Source organism: Salvelinus fontinalis, unplaced genomic scaffold (assembly GCF_029448725.1).
Source record: "Salvelinus fontinalis isolate EN_2023a unplaced genomic scaffold, ASM2944872v1 scaffold_0056, whole genome shotgun sequence".
Taxonomy (NCBI): Eukaryota; Metazoa; Chordata; class Actinopteri; order Salmoniformes; family Salmonidae; genus Salvelinus; species Salvelinus fontinalis.
Window position 1 is genome coordinate 212022 of NW_026600265.1, and position 22473 is coordinate 234494.

At 45.4% G+C, this 22473-nt stretch overlaps 2 protein-coding genes across 2 annotated transcripts in view; one reads left to right on the top strand and one right to left on the bottom strand.

Annotated features, from left to right (window-relative positions):
* Positions 1–17309, top strand: part of LOC129842612 (mast/stem cell growth factor receptor kita-like) — a 62038-nt gene extending 44729 nt beyond the window's left edge. Inside the window, exons 12-21 of the mRNA XM_055911239.1 lie at positions 869–973; positions 1134–1244; positions 1893–2031; positions 2292–2359; positions 2818–2924; positions 10070–10192; positions 10540–10651; positions 10926–11025; positions 11614–11719; positions 12120–17309. Of these exons, the coding sequence (XP_055767214.1) occupies positions 869–973; positions 1134–1244; positions 1893–2031; positions 2292–2359; positions 2818–2924; positions 10070–10192; positions 10540–10651; positions 10926–11025; positions 11614–11719; positions 12120–12269 (1121 nt within the window). The 3' untranslated portion in view covers positions 12270–17309. The remainder of the gene's footprint in view (positions 1–868; positions 974–1133; positions 1245–1892; positions 2032–2291; positions 2360–2817; positions 2925–10069; positions 10193–10539; positions 10652–10925; positions 11026–11613; positions 11720–12119) is intronic.
* Positions 17310–22130: 4821 nt separating this feature from the next.
* Positions 22131–22473, bottom strand: part of LOC129842608 (circadian locomoter output cycles protein kaput-like) — a 59978-nt gene continuing 59635 nt past the window's right edge. The window contains exon 25 of the mRNA XM_055911237.1: positions 22131–22423. The gene's annotated coding sequence lies outside the window, so the exon portion shown is untranslated. The remainder of the gene's footprint in view (positions 22424–22473) is intronic.

The window sequence follows — 22473 nt, forward strand, 5'->3', positions numbered from 1 at the left end:
TGTCAAAACCAGACAGTGGTTACTTCTCTTTATCTAGTTTCGGTCTGACTCAGACCCAGCCTGCAAGCACACACTCACAACAGCCAGAGCTTAACCACAAAGACTAATATAGATGGCTTGTACAACAAAGAGTGTCAGAGTTTTAGACACATAGCAACAGTATCTATTATAAGGCCTGCAGCAAAACATGTGAATCTTAAGGTCCCCTTAATCAATAATGGGGAGGGTCTTTGGGACCCACCCCCTACAATATATCGACTTCAACAGCTGTAATAGAAAGGGAATGATAACAAAAGTAACAAAAGTAACTCCAACTTATCTTTGATCAGTAACTGTAATATAATTACTCAAATGACTAGTTACCGCAAAACAAGTTGTGTTATCACTGTATAACCCCCAACACTGACACACACAGAAGGACTCGCTACAAGTCATCCAGCTGCCGTAATGTCAGGGAGATTTTAAACCAGCTGAAATGTGTGTGTGTCTGTTTAGGTAAGATCCTGGGTTCAGGGGCTTTTGGTAAGGTGGTGAAATGTGTGTGTGTGTGTTTAGGTAAGACTCTGGGTTCAGGGGCCTTTGGTAAGGTGGTGAAATGTGAAATGTGTGTGTGTTTAGGTAAGACTCTGGGTTCAGGGGCCTTTGGTAAGGTGGTGAAATGTGAAATGTGTGTGTCTGTTTAGGTAAGACTCTGGGTTCAGGGGCCTTTGGTAAGGTGGTGAAATGTGAAATGTGTGTGTGTGTGTTTAGGTAAGACTCTGGGTTCAGGGGCCTTTGGTAAGGTGGTGAAATGTGTGTGTGTTTAGGTAAGACCCTGGGTTCAGGGGCTTTTGGTAAGGTGGTGAAATGTGTGTGTGTCTGTGTTTAGGTAAGACTCTGGGTTCAGGGGCCTTTGGTAAGGTGGTGAGAGCTACAGCCTATGGACTCTGTTCTGCTGATACCGTCATGACTGTCGCTGTCAAGATGCTCAAACGTGAGTAGCTGTGTGTGTGTGTGTCTGTGTGTGTGTGTGTGTGTGTGTTTGTGTGTGTCTGTGTGTCCCTTGCATCTTCTTCTTTATCATCATATTTAAAGCTATGATGATGTCATTAAGAGGATGTCATTGCAACGATGTAACGATGATGTCACCGCAGCGAGCGCCCACTCCACCGAGAAGGAGGCTCTGATGTCGGAGTTGAAGGTTCTCAGTTACCTAGGCAACCACGTCAACATCGTCAACCTGCTGGGAGCTTGCACTGTGGGAGGTGAGAGGTCATCGACTCTATGGCAAAGGTCAGAGGGTCCACAGTAGTCATACTAACTGGTTCTCCAAGATATCCTACAATAACTCCACACTTTCCAGTTGAGCATTAAGTAAGAGATTTCCATTAAAGGATGTTTTACCAGATCCAGATTAAGGGGTGTTTTACCAGATCCAGATTAAGGGGCGTTTTACCAGATCCAGATTAAGGGGTGTTTTACCAGATCCAGATTAAGGGGTGTTTTACCAGATCCAGATTAAGGGGTGTTTTACCAGATCCAGATTAAGGGATGTTTTACCAGATCCAGATTAAGGGATGTTTTACCAGATCCAGATTAAGGGGTGTTTTACCAGATTAAGGGGCGTTTTACCAGATCCAGATTAAGGGATGTTTTTCCAGATTAAGCCTATTCCTGGACTCGTTGGAAAGCACATTCAGTGAACAGAGTTTCTGAATTTAATCCACATAGAACCTACATTTAGGCATCTACTCACTTAATTTGCTTCGTAAACAATAATCAATTTGAGCTTTCTTTATAAACTTCAAAGTTTAGAGTTTATATGAAGGTGTTCTGGTGGAAGGAGTCGTATGACAGTTTGTGGTCCCGTCCTGCTGTGTGTACTCTTACCCAGATGACTTATTTCCTGTCAGGGCCGACGCTGGTGATCACAGAGTACTGTTGCTATGGAGATCTGCTCAACTTTCTGCGTAGGAAGAGAGAGACGTTCTTCAGCGCCCAGACTGCTGATGGGTACTACCGCAACATCAACAACCCCCGAGAACCACAGAGGTGTGTGTGTCTGGGTGTGTGTGTGTGTATGTGTGTATGTGTGTGTGTGTGTGTGTGTGTGTGTTGTACTTTACTCATTATAATATGTCTGTGTTTCATTTCTCTCTCTTTATGTGTGTGTATGTCTGTGTGTGTGTGTTGTACTTTACTCATTATAATATGTCTGTGTTTCATTTCTCTCTCTTTATGTGTGTGTGTGTGTCTGTGTGCGTGTCTGCATGCGTGTGTGTGTGTGTGTGTGTGTGTGTGTGTTTGTTTAGAGATGGGAACGGTAGCAGTTACATGCCTATGCGTTCGTCTGAGGCAGACAGAACATCCTCCCAGTCAGGTAAAACTACATTTCCCACCATGCACCATAATCCTGTATAAATCCATAGTGTAGTCCTCTCACATGATTCCCTGTACTTCTTGGTTTAATCAAAACCTCATATGGATTCATCCAGAAACATTTCATATTTAATATGAACATTTAACATTAATATATCGCTAAATATCTTTCTTTCTCCCTTCTCTCCATCTCTCTACTCCCCTCTCCCTCTCTCACCCCTCTGCCCCCTCCCTCTCTCTCTTACCCTCTCCCTCTTTCTCTCCCCCTCTCTACCCGCTTTTCCTCTCTCTCCCTCTGTCTCCCCTTTTGTACCCCCTCTCTTTTCTCTCCCATCTCTTCCTCTCGCTCTCTCTCCCTCTCTCTCCTCTCTCTCTTCTCCCCCCCCTCTCTCTCTCCTCTCTCTCTCTTCCTCTCTCTCTCTCCTCTCCTCTCTGCCCCCCCCCCCTCTCTCTCTCTAGATGATAAGGTGTGTCTGAGTATAGATGAGTTGTCTGTGGACACAGAGGATCTACTGAGCTTCTCCTACCAGGTGGCTAAGGGCATGGAGTACATCACCTCTAAGAATGTAAGGCTCTGAGGAACACACACACACACACACACACACACACACACACACACACACACACACACACACACACACACACACACACACACACACACAGTTGAAAGTGGTTTCTAGTTTGTCTGTAGAAATCTACAGTGCTGAGAGAAAGTCTGTGTCTCCTTCAGCCTTTTCTGTTTCTCTGTTTGACCTCTAAACATGTGATCAGATCTTCATCCTAACAATAGATCAACCTGATTTAAACACACAAACTATTGTAGTTTTTAACTCCTTCATGGAGCAAATTGATCCGACATTCCAGTTCTTTGTGGGAACAAGTATGTGAATCTCTAGATTAATGAGTGTATGAAAGTAGTGAAACGTTTTGGTATTTGGTCCCATATTCCTTGCTATGCTATGACTACATCAAGCGTAACTTTACAAACTCTTTGGGTTCTCTTTGGGTTCTCTTTGGGTTCTGTTTGTGTTCTGTTTTGGGTTCTGTTTGTGTTTTGTTTGGGTTCTCTTTGGGTTCTCTTTGGGTTCTCTTTGGGTTCTGTTTGTGTTCTGTTTTGGGTTCTGTTTGTGTTCTGTTTTGGGTTCTGTTTGTGTTCTGTTTTGGGTTCTGTTTGTGTTTTGTTTGGGTTCTGTTTGGGTTCTGTTTGTTTTCTGTTTTGGGTTCTGTTTTTCCCAACCAGAACAGACTGGTGAATAATGTCTTGTGACATTTTCTTTTGAGGTAAGAATAAAACCTGTTTCTGAACGTTTTCTAAATGATTCCTGATAAGACCTGGATTAATAAGAAAAACCATGAATGAATCATGAATAATGATGAGAGAGAAGCTTACAGAGGCTACAACAAAACATGTTAACATGCTAACACGCTAACATGTAAACACGCTAACACTCTAACATCTTAACATGCTAACACGCTAACATGGTAATTCTCAAACATGCTAACATGGTAATATGCTAACATGCTAATGTGACAGTATAGCTTCCGTCCCTCTCCTCGCAACCTACCTGGGCTCGAACCAGGGACCCTTTGCACACATCAACAACAGCCACCCTCGAAGCATCGTACCCATCGCTCCACAAAAGCCGCAGCCCTTGGGTCTTAGAGCGAGTGACGTCACCGATTGAAACGCTATTAGCGCGCACCACGCTAACTAGCTAGCCATTTCACATCGGTTACACTAACACGCTAGCATGATAACACGCTCTCCCTTGTCATTGGTAATGGTGAGCCCATGTTAGCATGTTAGCATGTTTTGTTGTAGCCTCTGTAAGCGTCTCACTCATCACCTTTTTAAGCTTGGAAAATCGACCCTTTCAGACAGATATTTTATTAAATCCTTAAACCCAGACTTGGACCACACACCATCTCCACTGAATAGCAGGCAGGGGAAGCAAAATAGTGATTGATTTGCGACGCTCGTAGTTAGCCACTGATTCTTTCCAAACCACTCATTGTTGAATTTGCGATTTTCTGACTTGTTGTGTCATTTTTATGTCCAATGACTGATCAGTACCGATCTGTTTTATCTACAATTTCTCTTCAAATGACAAAGATTTGAAAAGGATTTGCTTGTATATTGATTCATGATACTTGTTTAGTTGCTAGCTTAGATTTTTAAAGTAACATGATCAGCCCAATCAAAGCTACGGTAGATATAACGTGATTTGACGTCATTTTATCTGTGGCCAATGACCTTGAGCCTTCTTGGACGGGCACATCTAATGTAAATCTATGGCAGAACCCATCGGGGGCTTGAACTGCCTCGCTCTCCCTGTAGATTCTGTGGTGACATAGTGTCCCCATGAGTGACGGAACACTGAGCCAATCACATTGAACTGCCTAGCTCTCCCTGTAGATTCTGTGGTGACATAGTGTCCCCATGAGTGACGGAACACTGAGCCAATCACAGCCTTCGGGCACTTCTTTTTTTTTTTTTTTACCCTAATTTCCTGATATCCAATTACAGTCTTGTCCCATCGCTGCAACTCCCCTACGAACTCGAGAGAGAGCCTCCGAAACACAACCCCGCCAAGCCACACTGCTTCTCGAAACACCGACCGCTTAACCTGGAAGCCAGCCGCACCAATGTGTCAGAGGAAACACCATACAGCTGGCGACCGTGTCAGCGTGCACTGCACCCGGCCCGCCACAAGGAGACGCTAGAGCGCGATGGGACAAGGTCATCCCAGATGGCCAAACCCTCCCCTAACCCGAACAACGCTGGGCAAATTGTGCGCCCGCCTCATGGGTCTCCAGGTCGCGGCCGGCTGCGACACAGCCCGGGATCAAACCCGGATCTGTAGTGACACCTCTTGCACTGACCGCTGCGCCACTCGGGAGGCCCCGATTGGACGGGCACTTCTAATGTAAATCTATGGCAGCACCCATTGAACTGCCTAGCTTTCCCTGTAGATTCTGCTGTGACTGTCCCCATGAGTGACAGAACACTGAGCCAATCACAGCGCAACTAGAGAAGATTACCAACCCTTACGCTCTGTATTTTGGCTGGCTGCCCCTCCACCACAGAAAGCGCTGAGCTAGGATGCAAACGCCTGCATTTTGGAGCTGCCTTGTTCAAGAAACAGTAGCGGTGCCTGAGTCAAATCACTGGGGAAGTAAGAAACTAAAAGCCAATTAACAACCTGTGTGTTGTGATCATTACGTTGTTTGCTCTACAACCTGTTAGTTCATATGCCTTGACACAGTGATATACAGGCCTAAGGGCTGAGACAATAAGACACAGTGATATACAGGCCTAAGGGCTGAGTCAATAAGACACAGTGATATACAGGCCCAAGGGACGAGTCAATAAGACACAGTGATATACAGGCCTGAGGGCTGAGTCAATAAGACACAGTGATATACAGGCCTAAGGGGCGAGTCAATAAGACACAGTGATATACAGGCCTAAGGGCTGAGTCAATAAGACACAGTGATATACAGGCCTGAGGGCTGAGTCAATAAGACACAGTGATATACAGGCCTGAGGGCTGAGTCAATAAGACACAGTGATATACAGGCCTGAGGGCTGAGTCAATAAGACACAGTGATATACAGGCCTGAGGGCTGAGTCAATAAGACACAGTGATATACAGGCCTAAGGGCTGAGACAATAAGACACAGTGATATACAGGCCTAAGGGCTGAGTCAATAAGACACAGTGATATACAGGCCTAAGGGCTGAGTCAATAAGACACAGTGATATACAGGCCTAAGGGCTGAGACAATAAGACACAGTGATATACAGGCCTAAGGGCTGAGTCAATAAGACACAGTGATATACAGGCCTGAGGGGCGAGTCAATAAGACACAGTGATATACAGGCCTGAGGGCTGAGTCAATAAGACACAGTGATATACAGGCCTAAGGGGCGAGTCAATAAGACACAGTGATATACAGGCCTAAGGGCTGAGTCAATAAGACACAGTGATATACAGGCCTGAGGGCTGAGTCAATAAGACACAGTGATATACAGGCCTAAGGGGCGAGTCAATAAGACACAGTGATATACAGGCCTGAGGGCTGAGTCAATAAGACACAGTGATATACAGGCCTGAGGGCTGAGTCAATAAGACACAGTGATATACAGGCCTAAGGGCTGAGTCAATAAGACACAGTGATATATAGGCCTAAGGGCCGAGTCAATAAGACACAGTGATATACAGGCCTAAGGGCTGAGTCAATAAGACACAGTGATATACAGGCCTGAGGGCTGAGTCAATAAGACACAGTGATATACAGGCCTAAGGGGCGAGTCAATAAGACACAGTGATATACAGGCCTAAGGGCTGAGTCAATAAGACACAGTGATATACAGGCCTAAGGGCTGAGTCAATAAGACACAGTGATATACAGGCCTGAGGGCTGAGTCAATAAGACACAGTGATATACAGGCCTAAGGGCTGAGTCAATAAGACACAGTGATATACAGGCCCAAGGGCTGAGTCAATAAGACACAGTGATATACAGGCCTAAGGGCTGAGTCAATAAGACACAGTGATATACAGGCCTAAGGGCTGAGTCAATAAGACACAGTGATATACAGGCCTAAGGGCTGAGTCAATAAGAAATTCAACCACACCTTTCTTACATCATAAAACCACAGAGCAAACTCTGTCAGGTGAATTCCACAAAACATATGACATGTAACAGACAGTTACATGACCTAAAGCAGGGTCAAGGTAATGTTTCTGACATTTTTGGACCATTAAACAACTATTGATGTAGAACCACAGAGAGTTACCGCAAGTCACAAAGACAACAGGTGCTGCCTCCACTATTCCAGCACCATTTCAACATCATCAAATCACCTCTGCTTAGTCTAATACGGTGACAACTAAAAGATACCAAAAACTATTTAGTCCAATCAACGTAAGCTAAATATGATGTGGCTGTCCATGGTTCTGATTTCTGTGTGTGTGTGTGTGTGTGTGTGTGTGTGTGTGGTGTGTGTGTGTGTGTGTGTGTGTGTGTGTGTGTGTGTGTGTGTGTGTGTGTGTGTGTGTGTGTGTGTGTGTGTGTGGTGTGTGTGTGCATTCGTGCAACTAGAAAGATAATGTTGACTCACCCTACTTGTAGAGAAACACCAATGACATCCTTCTCTCGTTCATGTTGACAAAACGGTCTATCACTCTGTCATACAGTTGTCGTGTCTTTGACTATGCCAGATTAATTGCTATGACATGCTATTCTATAAAATAATTTCTCCGTAATTAATATTACCTGATTGAACTAATCATGTAAATATTAATTAACTAGAGAGGGACACCACGAAAGAATATTTATAGAGCTGTTATCTTCCGAATAAACTCTTAAAGATTTAGTAAGATGTTACATCCATAACAGTCACATTAATCGTAATTTTATTCAGTCTCATCTGAAAGTTGTAAATCCTTGATTATCTGCAAGAATCCTGGCTAACAAGTTGAATCAGCAATACAAAATTGGGTTTAATTATTTATTTACTAAATACCTAACCAATCACACATACACAATGAAATCATAACTTGATCACCAATTACGTCATACAGAAAAACGTCCCTAGCGGGCGGAATAGATATGACAGCTTGTTACACAAAGGGAAGGGGCTGAGTCCTAGTGAAAGAGCGGGAGACTGGAACATAGGCGAGCTGTGCTATCATAAATACAGTATCTTATGCATTCTAAATTACCGCCCATTCGAAAAGGAAAATGCAATAAATATTTACTCTGAGCTGCGCTTCAGTAGGTTGGTGGTAGATGGACCGTGTCGCCAACCCGAGTCCTCTGTCCTTTGGAGATTGTCTCTGGTGCCTTACTGGATTCGTTGGAGGAACATTGTGTGTAGTAGACAGGATACTCAAAATTCCTTCCTAACCTGCGTTTAGCTGTTGCTAACTCAACAGCTAGGAGATATCACTTCTGTAGTGAATACGAGTTTAAAGTTCATACCATTCACAATCAAAGTCCATGCTGATGTTGGCTTAGTTCTGTAGTTATTATCTGAACCATTCTGACACCGGATCGTCATCCTGGTGTGCTCGGAACAGGAAGTTATATTCTTGTCAATGGCTTTTATAGTGGAGGGAGAGGGGTGTGTCTGAAAAGTTTATAACCCATGCCTCTTCACAGGGGCGGACCACTGTGAGCAGAGGAAAACTTATGAAAGCACAGATCTCTCATTTGGAAGCTAAAATTACATTTCACCTCTTCACAAATAATGTCATATTCAAACATTTGAATTAAACAACAATTCCACGTGAATCCGATACCTCTGATGTTTAGACTTTCCACAGTAGAGTTTGTCATTCTATCATTGATGAGAATGTGTCAGAGGGCAACCGAACTGACATAATATACCTTAAGTACCACCGCATATGTTCAGTTGGTCGGATTACCAGAATATAGTTAATTTCCCCCAACTTCTGATGTTACCCCGAATCTCTATGTTAACCAAGGGGTTTTCTTATGTCACATCAGTTATAGTAGGGAGAAGGAAAAGGGGGGAAAGAGGTATTTATGACTGTTATAAACCTACCCCCACTGCCAACGTCATGACACAGTATACGGTCTATCACTCTGTTATACAGTATATGGTCTATCACTCTGTCACACAGTACACGCTTTTCTTGTTTGTTGTCCTAGGCTACATGGCTAAAATGCTTGCTCGCTAGCCTAACTTCCATTCATGGACAACAGCTAGTTAACATTAGCCTTCTACATCTAGCTACACATTGAACTTCTATCCTCTCAGGCCAGGGGCCCAACAATGTATGTATTAATGGTTGGATCAGAATCGCCGTTATAATCATTAGTCAGTATGGAGAATTAAGTAAAACCACAAGTCCACATCCCCATCTCCATCCATGGCTAATTTAGGAAAGGGACCATTTTAACTAGCTAGCCACCAGAGGACAACAACACAACGAGATGCAACAATTCAAGTTGTTTCTGTCAATGACGTATGAATGGGATCTGATAGGAGTGAAGTCAAATTCAAACTGGCTTCCCTTGACCCATTTTTTTGGTGCGCCAGGACCATTCACAGTTGAGCTCGCTCAGTTTAGCTCAATGCTGATTGATTAAAAAAAAGTATAAGAAATTAGCCAAAGGGAGGCCAAATGCTCGCTGGCTTCCGTTGCTTTCAATGCTACGGGCGGCAACAATGTCATACTCTTTTTGACCACACAGCATCAGATAGATTGCCTACACATAGAGAGACAGAGGGGCGCTGTTTCGCTCACTCGGACGCTTTCTCCTGTGAGATACATTCAGCCTCTGGAGAGATGAAGGAAAATGATGAAATACAGAGAGACGAAAAATACATTATTTTTTATGTTTTTTATTTTTTATTTTGGTACGGCTTCCGTTGGCATGAATTCTGCCAAGAAAGAGACCATGTTTGTATGCAGCTTTTATTAACTAAAGGATTTGTTTATATATTTTTTTTTTACGTTGTTTGCAAACTGATATGTGACACGGAATAAAATGAAAAACAGGCAACTTTTTATGTTTTATTTTGTATTTTGTAGCAAAACAAGTGGGGCTCTGCCCTGAATGACAGGTCTCCACTGAGTTAGAGACAGTTGTTGTTGCTGCTGTCTGTGTTTCTGTCTTCTATGTAGTTATTTCTGTATATGGTTGATTCTTTACTAAATGTGTGTGTGTGTAGTGTATCCACAGAGACCTAGCAGCCAGGAACATTCTGCTGACTCAGGGTAGAGTAGCCAAGATCTGTGACTTCGGACTGGCCCGAGACATCACCACCGACTCGAACTACGTCCTCAGAGGCAATGTAAGTGTGTGTGAGAGTATTTTTGTTATAGAAAGAGTGTGAAATACACGAAGGCTGCTCAGGTTTTACCATCAAAGAACAACAACTAAACACCAGGCATTGTAAAACAACGGAATCTCAGAGGGATAGTTCGGCCATTTTACATATTTACATATATGTATATCCAGAGTGGTCTCTGGACAATGACTGTCAAGGTAAGGAAACATTTCCAAACTATCCCTTTAAAACGAATAGCCACTTCCTGTTTCACCCTGATGATGCATTTCCTGTGTGTATTGTCTCCCCCTGATGATGCGTTTCCTGTGGGTGTTGTCTCCCCCTGATGATGCATTTCCTGTGTGTTCCAGGCCCGTCTCCCAGTGAAGTGGATGTCTCCAGAGAGTATCTTTGACGGTGTTTACACCTTGGAGAGTGATGTCTGGTCATACGGTATCCTGCTCTGGGAAATATTCTCTTTAGGTAATGTACAGTACATAACTATAGTCACCTTGGACAGTGATGTCTGGTCACATGGTAACTATAGTCACCTTGGAGAGTGATGTCTGGTCACATGGTAACTATAGTCACCTTGGATACAGTATATATACTCACACACACAAAGGCATGCAGGCACACACATGTTTGGGGAAAAAACTAACTGTGTGTGTGTGTGTGTGTGTGTGTGTGTGTGTGTGTGTGTGTGTGTGTGTGTGTGTGTGTGTGTGTGTGTGTGTGTGTGTGTGTGTGTGTGTAGGCAGCAGTCCGTACCCTGGTATGCAGGTGGGCTCAGCGTTCTACAGGATGATCCAGGAAGGACACAGAATGAACAGACCTGAGGTGGCTCCCAGAGAAATGTAAGGAGTGTGTGTGATTTAGAAAAATATACTTACTATGTCTGAGATAGAGTATGTTGTTGTCCCACCTAGCGATTTTAAGATGAAGACACTAACTGTCAGTCTCTCTGGATAAGAGAGTCTGCTAAATGACTCTCTACTGTCAGTCTCTCTGGATAAGAGAGTCTGCTAAATGACTCTCTGTCAGTCTCTCTGGATAAGAGAGTCTACTAAATGACTCCCTACTGTAAGTCTCTCTGGATAAGAGAGTCTGTTAAATGACTCTCTACTGTCAGTCTCTCTGGATAAGAGAGTCTGCTAAATGACTCTCTACTGTAAGTCTATCTGGATAAGAGAGTCTGCTAAATGACTCTCTACTGTAAGTCTCTCTGGATAAGAGAGTCTGCTAAATGACTCCCTACTGTAGTGGCTCTGGATAAGAGAGTCTGCTAAATGACTCTCTACTGTAAGTCTCTCTGGATAAGAGAGTCTGCTAAATGACTCTCTACTGTAAGTCTATCTGGATAAGAGAGTCTGCTAAATGACTCACATGTAAATGTATATTTGTGCTTGTTTTGTGACCCCTGTATCTCCTCTCTCTCTGTGTAGTTATGACATGATGTTGTCTTGCTGGAGTGAGGACCCTCTGAAGAGACCTTCCTTTAGGAAACTAGTCGAGAGGACTGAACTAATGCTGTCAGAACACACCAAGAATGTACGTGCTGGATCGGTTCAGCAGTGTTTGTTGAAATGCAGCTTGAATTATCAATATATGTCAATTAAAGTTGTATCGAATTGAAATGGAATCAATAACTTATGGAATAATTATTTTATCAACTACTGCCAGAAAAAAAGAAGAATGTAGGTTCATAAATACATGAATATTTTTTAAATATATATATTTGTTTAGCTTTATATGGATTTATCGATCTACATTTACGTATTAATATAAATGTTCAAATCCTCAATTGTATATTTTGGAATATTTCTGTAGTGGTTAATGTAACATGCCTAAGTTCTGTGTTGATGTTTGTCTGTGTGTGTTTGTGTTGTGCTGGTGTGTGTGTGTGTGTTGTTTGTTGATGTGTGTTGTGTGTTGATGTGTGTGTGTGCAGGTGTACCTGAACCTGAGCTATGGAGTCGTTCCTCCAGACCAGCAGAGGGCAGCGTCTCACAGACTGAGCTCAGTGAGCAGCACTACGGCCCCGACACAACCACTACTGCTGAATACTGCTGATGTGTTTCTGGACTACGACACTGTCTGAATAATGGACACACACACACACACACCTACCTACTCAGCACCGCCAATGTCTTTCTGGACTATACACACACACACACACACACACACCTACTCAGCACCGCCAATGTCTTTCTGGACTATACACACACACACACACACACACACCCCATCCCCTCACCCACTCTGTATCTCAGTGTATTGGACTCTATTTCCCTGTATTGATCGGTCTGTGATGTATTTCATGTAGTATGTAACCTTTATTTAACTAGGGCAAGTCAGTTAAGAACAAATTCTTATTTACAATGACGGCCTACCCCGGTTGATGCTGGGCCAATTGTGCGCCGCCATATGGGACTCCCGATCACGGCCGGTTGTGATACAGCCCGGGATTGAACCAGGGTCTGTAGTGATGCCTCTAGCACTGAGATGCAGTGCCTTAAGACCGCTGCGCCACTCGGGAGCATGTAGCATGTAGCATGTAGCTTGTCGTCCATAGACGTTAGTGCTACGGTCAGTAACCAACCTGAGACTCTATTGTGTGTTGTCTCCCCCGATGATGTATTTCCTGTGTGTCTCCATCATTTGTTTTGAAATGTTATTTAACCTTTACGTTTGACAGGGAGTCAGTGCTGAGACCAAGGTCTCTTTTCCAGATGAACCCTGTATAACACCACAATACACAATAAACACATTAACCTACACATTCATATACACATTATTACACAAAGAAATACACAAATAGACAAATCACAATCATAAAAATCATATTCTTCAGTGAAAAGGTCTAACAACTGTCTGAAATGCCCTAGAGGCACCAATTCCTCCAATTTTAAAGTGTATTATAGATTCTTCTATATGTAAACTGAAAGCCAAATTAAAGGCTGATTTACCTAAAAGTCTCTAGACACCAAAGAGAGTCTCCAAAGTTGAACGGGTTTGACAACTTGTCATTTTAAAATCTTAACGGCGATGCTCGGTAAGTCAAAAAGAAAGTCATAGATGTGATGTACGTGACTTTAAAAAGAGGTCCTACGTTTCGGTTCAGAATACAGTGACGAGTAATAAAACGGTCTCCTGTTTATAAAAACGACACCCAGGGGTTTAAGACTAGAGGGAGCTGCACTTTGATAAATACTATCACCATAATCAACTACAGGGTGAAAGGTTGACGACACAATCTGCTTCCTGCTAGACCAGAGAGAGAAAACATGTTTATGTCAAAACGAGCCCACTTTAAATCATAGTTTCTTAAACCAGCTCAGTCGTACGTTTATAAAAAATAAAAAAAACGGATAAATCATTGTAAATCCAAAAGAGTATTTGTATACAAGGCCTCGTCCATCTGAGACAATCTTGCGAGAACTTGAAAACAAGTATTTCATTTTGTCTGTACTAAGCATGCATTTAAAATCGATAAGGGCTTCCTGAACAACTGCAAACTCGTCCTGTAGCTTTGTCACAGCCATGGCAGCAGTCGGGGGAATTGTATATAATAGTATCACATAGAGGAAATGTAAACAGATTGACCAATAGCATTTATATAAATAGTGAATAGAACAGGTCCTAGTATCGACCCTTGCGGAACACCTTTATGTACAAAAAAAAAAAATCTATCACGATGGCATGAATTCTGTCACTAAGAAACCATTAACAGGCGTCAGAGCTCAGGCCTTACCGAGGACAACTTATTCAATTCAATTAAATAGCATGATCAAAGTCTACAAACAAAGCAGCACATTTCAGTGTCTAAAGCATTAACAACGATCGTTAACAACTGAAGTGGTTGCTGTAATAGTGCTATGCCCCAGGCCTAAACCCTGATTGGATGTCCAGGCCTAAACCCCGATTGGATGTCCAGGCCTAAACCCTGATTGGATGTCCAGGCCTAAACCCTGATTGGATGCCCAGGCCTAAACCCTGATTGGATATCCAGGCCTAAACCCTGATTGGATGCCCAGGCCTAAACCCTGATTGGATGCCCAGGCCTAAACCCTGATTGGATGCCCAGGCCTAAACCCTGATTGGATGCCCAGGCCTAAACCCTGGCCTAAACCCTGATTGGATGCCCATGCCTAAACCCTGATTGGATGCCCATGCCTAAACCCAGCATGTAGTAGATATACAGCATGTATATCTACTAACACAGCTGTTAGTTTAAACAACCAATACGCTGTAGTCTGACTGACACATCTATACAGTATGAACTGACACGTCCATACAGTATGTATATCTACTAACACAGCTGTTCTGACCATATACAGAATACACTATCATCATCAGAACATTTCCCAGGACATGGGCAGAAAGCTTCAATTCCTGGTAATCTAACTGCACTGTCCAATTTACAGTAGCTATTACTGTGAAATAATACCATTCTATTGTGTGAGGAGAGTTGCACAGTTATGAAATGTATCAATAAACCAATTAGGCACATTTGGGCAGACTTGATACAACATTTTGAACTGAAATGCAATGATTCATTGGATCAGTCAACAACAACAAAAATGTGCATACACTGCTGCCATCTAGTGGCCAAAATCTAATTTGCACCTAAACTGGAATAATACATTGTGGCCTTTCTCTTGCATTTCAAAGATGATGAAAAAATGTATTTAAACAAAAAAAAAAAAGTTTTTTTGTTTGTATTATCTTTTACCAGATCTAATGTGTTATATTCTCCTACATTAGTTTCACATTTCCACAAACTGCAAAGTGTTTCCTTTCAAATGGTATCAGGAATATCCTTGCTTCAGGTCCTGAGCTACAGGCAGTTAGATTTGGGTATGTCATTTTAGGAGAACATTTTTAAAAAGGGTGAGATCCTTATTAAGAAGTTAAAAGCCATTATGTAGGCCTACCATAGAGATAGATAGAGATCTCTAGATGAATAGATGGCATGCTATACTGTCACAGATACAAACATGAGATCTCTGTCCATCTCTATGAGGCCTACTGACAACTGTCTGTATCTTACCTTGGTAAAGGACCATCTATTATTTTGGAGAAGCCATAGAGTAGATGTTCTCTGGTGTCTAGGCTAGAGACAGGTTGTAAGAGTAGATGTTGTCTTTGGTAGAGAACTATACAGCCCTCTGATAGGCCCAACTATATACAGCCCTCTGATAGGCCCAACTATATACAGCCCTCTGATAGGCCCAACTATATACAGCCCTCTGATAGGCCCAACTATATACAGCCCTCTGATAGGCCCAACTATATACAGCCCTCTGATAGGCCCAACTATATACAGCCCTCTGATAGGCCCAACTATATACAGCCCTCTGATAGGCCCAACTATATACAGCCCTCTGATAGGCCCAACTATATACAGCGCTCTGATAGGCCCAACTATATACAGCCCTCTGATAGGCCCAACTATATACAGCCCTCTGATAGGCCCAACTATATACAGCCCTCTGATAGGCCCAACTATATACAGCCCTCTGATAGGCCCAACTATATACAGCCCTCTGATAGGCCCAACTATATACAGCCCTCTGATAGGCCCAACTATATACAGCCCTCTGATAGGCCCAACTATATACAGCCCTCTGATAGGCCCAACTATATACAGCCCTCTGATAGGCCCAACTATATACAGCCCTCTGATAGGCCCAACTATATTCAGCCCTCTGATAGGCCCAACTATATTCAGCCCTCTGATAGGCTTGTGGATCATTTCCAATTGGGGGAACTCAGTCGGTGTCTCAACTTACTGTTGAGAGTTCAAATGGTAGAATACATAAGGTGCAATGTGTTTGTGCATCAGCAGTTTTAGTCTTGTTGTCTCAGTCACTGACAGTCACTCAATTAGCCCATGTCTGCAACAAACAAACAAAAAATACGATTGGTAAATGAGTCTAGCCAGCTATCTAAACTTGTAGTAATTATGGTCTCATTACCGACCGGGGGCCCCCCATTAATTTTGATTGTCACTCTCACTCAGATATTATATTTAAAAAACTGCAAATATTTCTCTCCACCCTATGGCAAACTGTGTGGAATTGCAAGAGGTATATGATGTTTAATTTTATGAACGTGGGAACACAGACCAGTGAGCCACTGCAGCCCCTCATGATGAGGTCAGATTTGTAGTGAATACATAGAACCAGGATAGGCTCTGTCTGGGAAACATAGAACCAGGATAGGCTCTGTCTGGGAAACATAGAACCAGGATAGGATCTATCTGGGAAACATAGAACCAGGATAGGCTCTGTCTGGGAAACATAGAACCAGGATAGGCTCTGTCTGGGAAACATAGAACCAGGATAGGCTCTGTCTGGGAAACATAGAACCAGGATAGGATCTGTCTGGGAAACATAGAACCAGGATAGGCTCTGTCTGGGAAACATAGAACCAGGATAGGCTCTGTCTGGGAAACATAGAACCAGGATAGGCTCTGTCTGGGAAACATAGAACCAGGATAGGCTCTGTCTGGGAAACATAGAACCAGGATCTGTTTGGGAAACGTAGAACCAGGAGAGGCTCTGTCTGGGAAACATAGAACCAGGAGAGGCTCTGTCTGGGAAACATAGAACCGGGAGAGGCTCTGTCTGGGAAACATAGAACCGGGAGAGGCTCTGTCTGGGAAACATAAAACCAGGATAAGCTCTGTCTGGGAAACATAGAACCAGGAGAGGCTCTGTCTGGGAAACATAAAACCAGGATAGGCTCTGTCTGGGAAACATAGAACCAGGATCTGTTTGGGAAACGTAGAACCAGGAGAGGCTCTGTCTGGGAAACATAGAACCAGTGTCACGCCCTGGCCTTAGTATTCTTTGTTTTCTTTATTATTTTAGTTAGGTCAGGGTGTGACATGGGGAATGTTTGTGTTTTGTTGGTTTTGGGTGTTTTTTATGGTAAAGGGGTTGTTGTATAGTATATGGGTTTGTGTGGAGTACAGGTGTCTAGTGTTGTCTATGTCAGAACGTTTGTAGCCTGTTGTATGTGCACGACGTTTATTAGCTTCACGATCGTTTGTTGTTTTGTTAGTTTGTATTAAGTGTTTCGTGTTTATTTTTCGTCATCTTTTAAAATAAAAGAAGATGGCTTACTTTCCAAATGCTGCGTTTTGGTCCATCAATCCGCCACACGATCGTGACAGAATTACTCACCATTATAGGACCAAGCGGCATGGAAAGCGGCAACAGGACCTACCTACACAGGATTCATGGACATGGGAGGAGATACTGGATGGTAAGGGGCCGTGGGCACAACCTGGAGAATATCGCCTTCCTCGTGAAGAGCTGGAGGCAGCTAAAGCCGAGAGGAGGCGATATGAGGAGGCAGCACGGAGACAAGGCTGGAAGCCCGTGAGTACAACCCAAAAATTTCTTGGGGGGGGCCTTAAAGGGAGTGTGGCGAAGTCAGGTAGGAAACCTGCGCCTACTCCCTGTACTTACCGTGGAGAGCGAGAGTACGGGCAGACACCGTGTTACGCAGTAGAGCGCACGGTGTCTCCTGTACGCGTGCATAGCCCGGTTCGGTACATTTCAGCTCCACGTATCGGCCGGGCTAGACTGAGCGTTGAGCCGTATGTCATGAAGCCGGCCCAACGCATCTGGTCACCAGTGCGTCTCCTCGGGCCGGCGTACATGGCACCAGCCTTACGCATGGTGTCCCCGGTTCGCCTACATAGGCCGGTGCGGGTTATTCCACCTCCCCGCACTGGTCAGGCGACGGGGAGCATACAACCAGGTAAGGTTGGGCAGGCTCGGCGTTCAAGGGAGCCAGTACGCCTGCACGGTCCGGTATTTCCGGCGCCACCTCCCCGCCCCAACCCAGTACCACCAGTGCCTCCTCCACGCACTAGCTATATGGTGCGTGTCTCCAGCCCTTTACCACCAGTGTCTAAACCACGCACCAAGCCTCCTGTGTGTCCCCAGAGTCCTGTGCGTCCTGTTGCTGCTCCCCGCACTAGCCCTGAGATGCGTGTCCCCAGCCCGGTGCCACCAGTCCCGGCACCACGCACCAGGCCTACAGTGTGCCTCAGCTGGCAGGAGTCTGCCGTCTGCACAGCGATGACTGAACTGCCCGTCTGCCAAGCGCCATCTGAGCCATCCGTCTCCCCAGCGCCATCTGAGCCATCCGTCTCCCCAGCGCCATCTGAGCCATCCGTCTGCAATGAGCCTGCAAAGCCGCCCGTCTGCCATGAGCCTGCAAAGCCGCCCGTCTGCCATGAGCCCACTGAGCCGTCCGCCAGACAGGAGCCGCTAGAGCCGCCAGCCAGACAGGAGCCGCTAGAGCCGTCCGTCAGACAGGATCTGCCAGAGCCGCCAACCAGACAGGATCTGCCAGAGCCGCCAATCAGACAGGAGCAGCCAGATCAGTCAGCCAGCCATGAGCAGCCAGATCCGTCAGCCAGCCATGAGCAGCCAGATCCGTCAGCCAGCCATGAGCAGCCAGATCCGTCAGCTAGCCATGAGCAGCCAGATCCGTCAGCTAGCCATGAGCAGCCAGATCCGTCAGCTAGCCATGAGCAGCCAGATCCGTCAGCTAGCCATGAGCAGCCAGATCCGTCAGCTAGCCATGAGCAGCCAGATCCGTCAGCTAGCCATGAGCAGCCAGATCCGTCAGCTAGCCATGAGCAGCCAGATCCGTCAGCTAGCCATGAGCAGCCAGATCCGTCAGCTAGCCATGAGCAGCCAGATCCGTCAGCTAGCCATGAGCAGCCAGATCCGTCAGCCAGCCATGAGCAGCCAGATCCGTCAGCCAGCCATGAGCAGCCAGATCCGTCAGCCAGCCATGAGCAGCCAGATCAGTCAGCCAGCCATGAGCAGCCAGAACAGTCAGCCAGCCATGAGCAGCCAGATCCGTTAGCCAGCCATGAGCAGCCAGATCTGTCAGCCAGCCATGGGCCGTCCCTCAGTCCGGAGCTGCAGTCCCTCAGTCCGGAGCTGCAGTCCCTCAGTCCGGAGCTGCCGTTCCTCAGTCCGGAGCTGCCATTCCTCAGTCCGGAGCTGCCATTCCTCAGTCCGGAGCTGCCCCTTACCCTGGTGCTGCCCCTTACCCTGGTGCTGCCCCTTACCCTGGTGCTGCCCCTTACCCTGGTACTGCCCCTTACCCTGGTACTACCCCTGACCCTGGTACTGCCCCTTACCCTGGTACTGGCCCTTAGTCCGGAGCTGTCCCTTAGTCCGGAACTGCCCCTTAATGCAATGGGGTTAATGTGGAGAGGGGTCATTTTGAAGAAGCTAAGGAGGTGGTTAGGGACTGTGGTGACGTGGGGACCACGACCAGAGCCGGAGCCGCCACCGTGGATGGAAGCCCACCCAGACCCTCCCCTAGACTGTGTAATGGTGCGCCCGGAGTTCGCACCTTAAGGGGGGGGTTATGTCACGCCCTGGCCTTAGTATTCTTTGTTTTCTTTATTATTTTAGTTAGGTCAGGGTGTGACATGGGGAATGTTTGTGTTTTGTTGGTTTTGGGTGTTTTTTATGGTAAAGGGGTTGTTGTATAGTATATGGGTTTGTGTGGAGTACATGTGTCTAGTGTTGTCTATGTCAGAACGTTTGTAGCCTGTTGTATGTGCACGACGTTTATTAGCTTCACGATCGTTTGTTGTTTTGTTAGTTTGTATTAAGTGTTTCGTGTTTATTTTTCGTCATCCTTTAAAATAAAAGAAGATGGCTTACTTTCCAAATGCTGCGTTTTGGTCCATCAATCCGCCACACGATCGTGACAACCAGGATAGGCTCTGTCTGGGAAACATAAAACCAGGATAGGCTCTGTCTGGGAAACATAGAACCGGGATAGGCTCTGTCTGGGAAACATAAAACCAGGATAGGCTCTGTCTGGGAAACATAGAACCGGGATAGGCTCTGTCTGGGAAACATAAAACCAGGATAGGCTCTGTCTGGGAAACATAGAACCAGGATAGGCTGTCTGGGAAACATAGAACCAGGATCTGTTTGGGAAACGTAGAACCAGGAGAGGCTCTGTCTGGGAAACATAGAACCGGGAGAGGCTCTGTCTGGGAAACATAGAACCGGGAGAGGCTCTGTCTGGGAAACATAGAACCGGGAGAGGCTCTGTCTGGGAAACATAGAACCGGGAGAGGCTCTGTCTGGGAAACATAGAACCGGGAGAGGCTCTGTCTGGGAAACATAGAACCGGGAGAGGCTCTGTCTGGGAAACATAGAACCGGGAGAAGCTCTGTCTGGGAAACAGAACCGGGAGAGGCTCTGTCTGGGAAACATAGAACCGGGAGAGGCTCTGTCTGGGAAACATAGAACCGGGAGAGGCTCTGTCTGGGAAACATAGAACCGGGAGAGGCTCTGTCTGGGAAACATAGAACCGGGATAGGCTCTGTCTGGGAAACATAGAACCGGGATAGGCTCTGTCTGGGAAACATAGAACCGGGAGAGGCTCTGTCTGGGAAACATAGAACCGGGATAGGCTCTGTCTGGGAAACATAGAACCGGGAGAGGCTCTGTCTGGGAAACATAGAACCGGGAGAGGCTCTGTCTGGGAAACATAGAACCGGGAGAGGCTCTGTCTGGGAAACATAGAACCGGGAGAGGCTCTGTCTGGGAAACATAGAACCGGGAGAGGCTCTGTCTGGGAAACATAGAACCGGGAGAGGCTCTGTCTGGGAAACATAGAACCGGGATAGGCTGTCTGGGAAACATAGACCCGGGATAGGCTCTGTCTGGGAAACATAGAACCGGGATATTCTCTGTCTGGGAAACATAGAACCGGGAGAGGCTCTGTCTGGGAAACATAGAACCGGGAGAGGCTCTGTCTGGGAAACATAGAACCGGGATAGGCTCTGTCTGGGAAACATAGAACCGGGAGAGGCTCTGTCTGGGAAACATAGAACCGGGAGAGGCTCTGTCTGGGAAACATAGAACCGGGAGAGGCTCTGTCTGGGAAACATAGAACCGGGAGAGGCTCTGTCTGGGAAACATAGAACCGGGATAAGCTCTGTCTGGGAAACATAGAACCGGGAGAGGCTGTCTGGGAAACATAGAACCGGGAGAGGCTCTGTCTGGGAAACATAGAACCGGGATATGCTCTCTCTGGGAAACATAGAACCAGGAGAGGCTCTGTCTGGGAAACATAGAACCGGGATAGGCTCTGTCTGGGAAACATAGAACCGGGATAGGCTCTGTCTGGGAAACATAGAACCGGGATAGGCTCTGTCTGGGAAACATAGAACCTGGATAGGCTCTGTCTGGGAAACATAGAACCAGGAGAGGCTCTGTCTGGGAAACATAGAACCGGGATAGGCTCTGTCTGGGAAACATAGAACCGGGATAGGCTCTGTCTGGGAAACATAGAACTAGGAGAGGCTCTCTCTGGAAACCAACTCTTCATGTGTAAATACATTATTAACTTTAGCTTTATGCGCTTTTAGGGTTTGTTTTATGTTAATAGTATGTGTGTGCGTTGGTTTTTACTAACACTTTTAGGCAGAGAATTTTATGTGATGAATGATGCCATGTAAAAACGTGCTTCTTCTGTAACGGGACCTAGAATGGTTTGGAGGCTGAGGATGTTTTGATACAGTTGGTTGACTTGTAATAAAGAAAGTACTGGAACTATGGTGTGTGTGTTATGGTATGGTGTGTGTCAGTTGTATGTGTGTTATTGGTGTGTGTGTGTGTGTTGTGGTGGTGGTATGGTGTGTGTGTGTGTGTGTGTTGTGGTATGGTGTGTGTGTGCGTGTTGTGGTATGGTGTGTGTGTGCGTGTGTGTTGTGGTATGGTGTGTGTGTGCGTGTTGTGGTATGGTGTGTGTGTGTGTGTGTGTGTGTACACCTGGGTCTCCTCAGGACATACAGTCAGGTCAGGTACAGACAGTGTTCCAGTGAAGGCCGTCACTGCTCCTGTAAAGGAAGCCTTGAACAAAATGACAACAAACACACACAACCAACAATAAATACATTTGTAAATCGGGTTTTATTTTCATATTGACCGAGGGAGAAAGGGAGGAGGGTTTAGAATACAGGAAACTATGTTTCCATGTTGCTTTGGGAAAGAGGGAGAACACAGCTGGTGACAGGAAGAGGAGATGCACGCCATTTACACTGCTGGACGTCACCTGGTAAGTGTACAGTAAACTAGTTGGGGTTACCTGGTAAGTGTACAGTAAACTAGTTGGGGTTACCTGGTAAGTGTACAGTAAACTAGTTGGGATTACCTGGTAAGTGTACAGTAAACTAGTTGGGATTACCTGGTAAGTGTACATTCAAACCAGTTGGACGTCACCTGGTAAGTGTACAT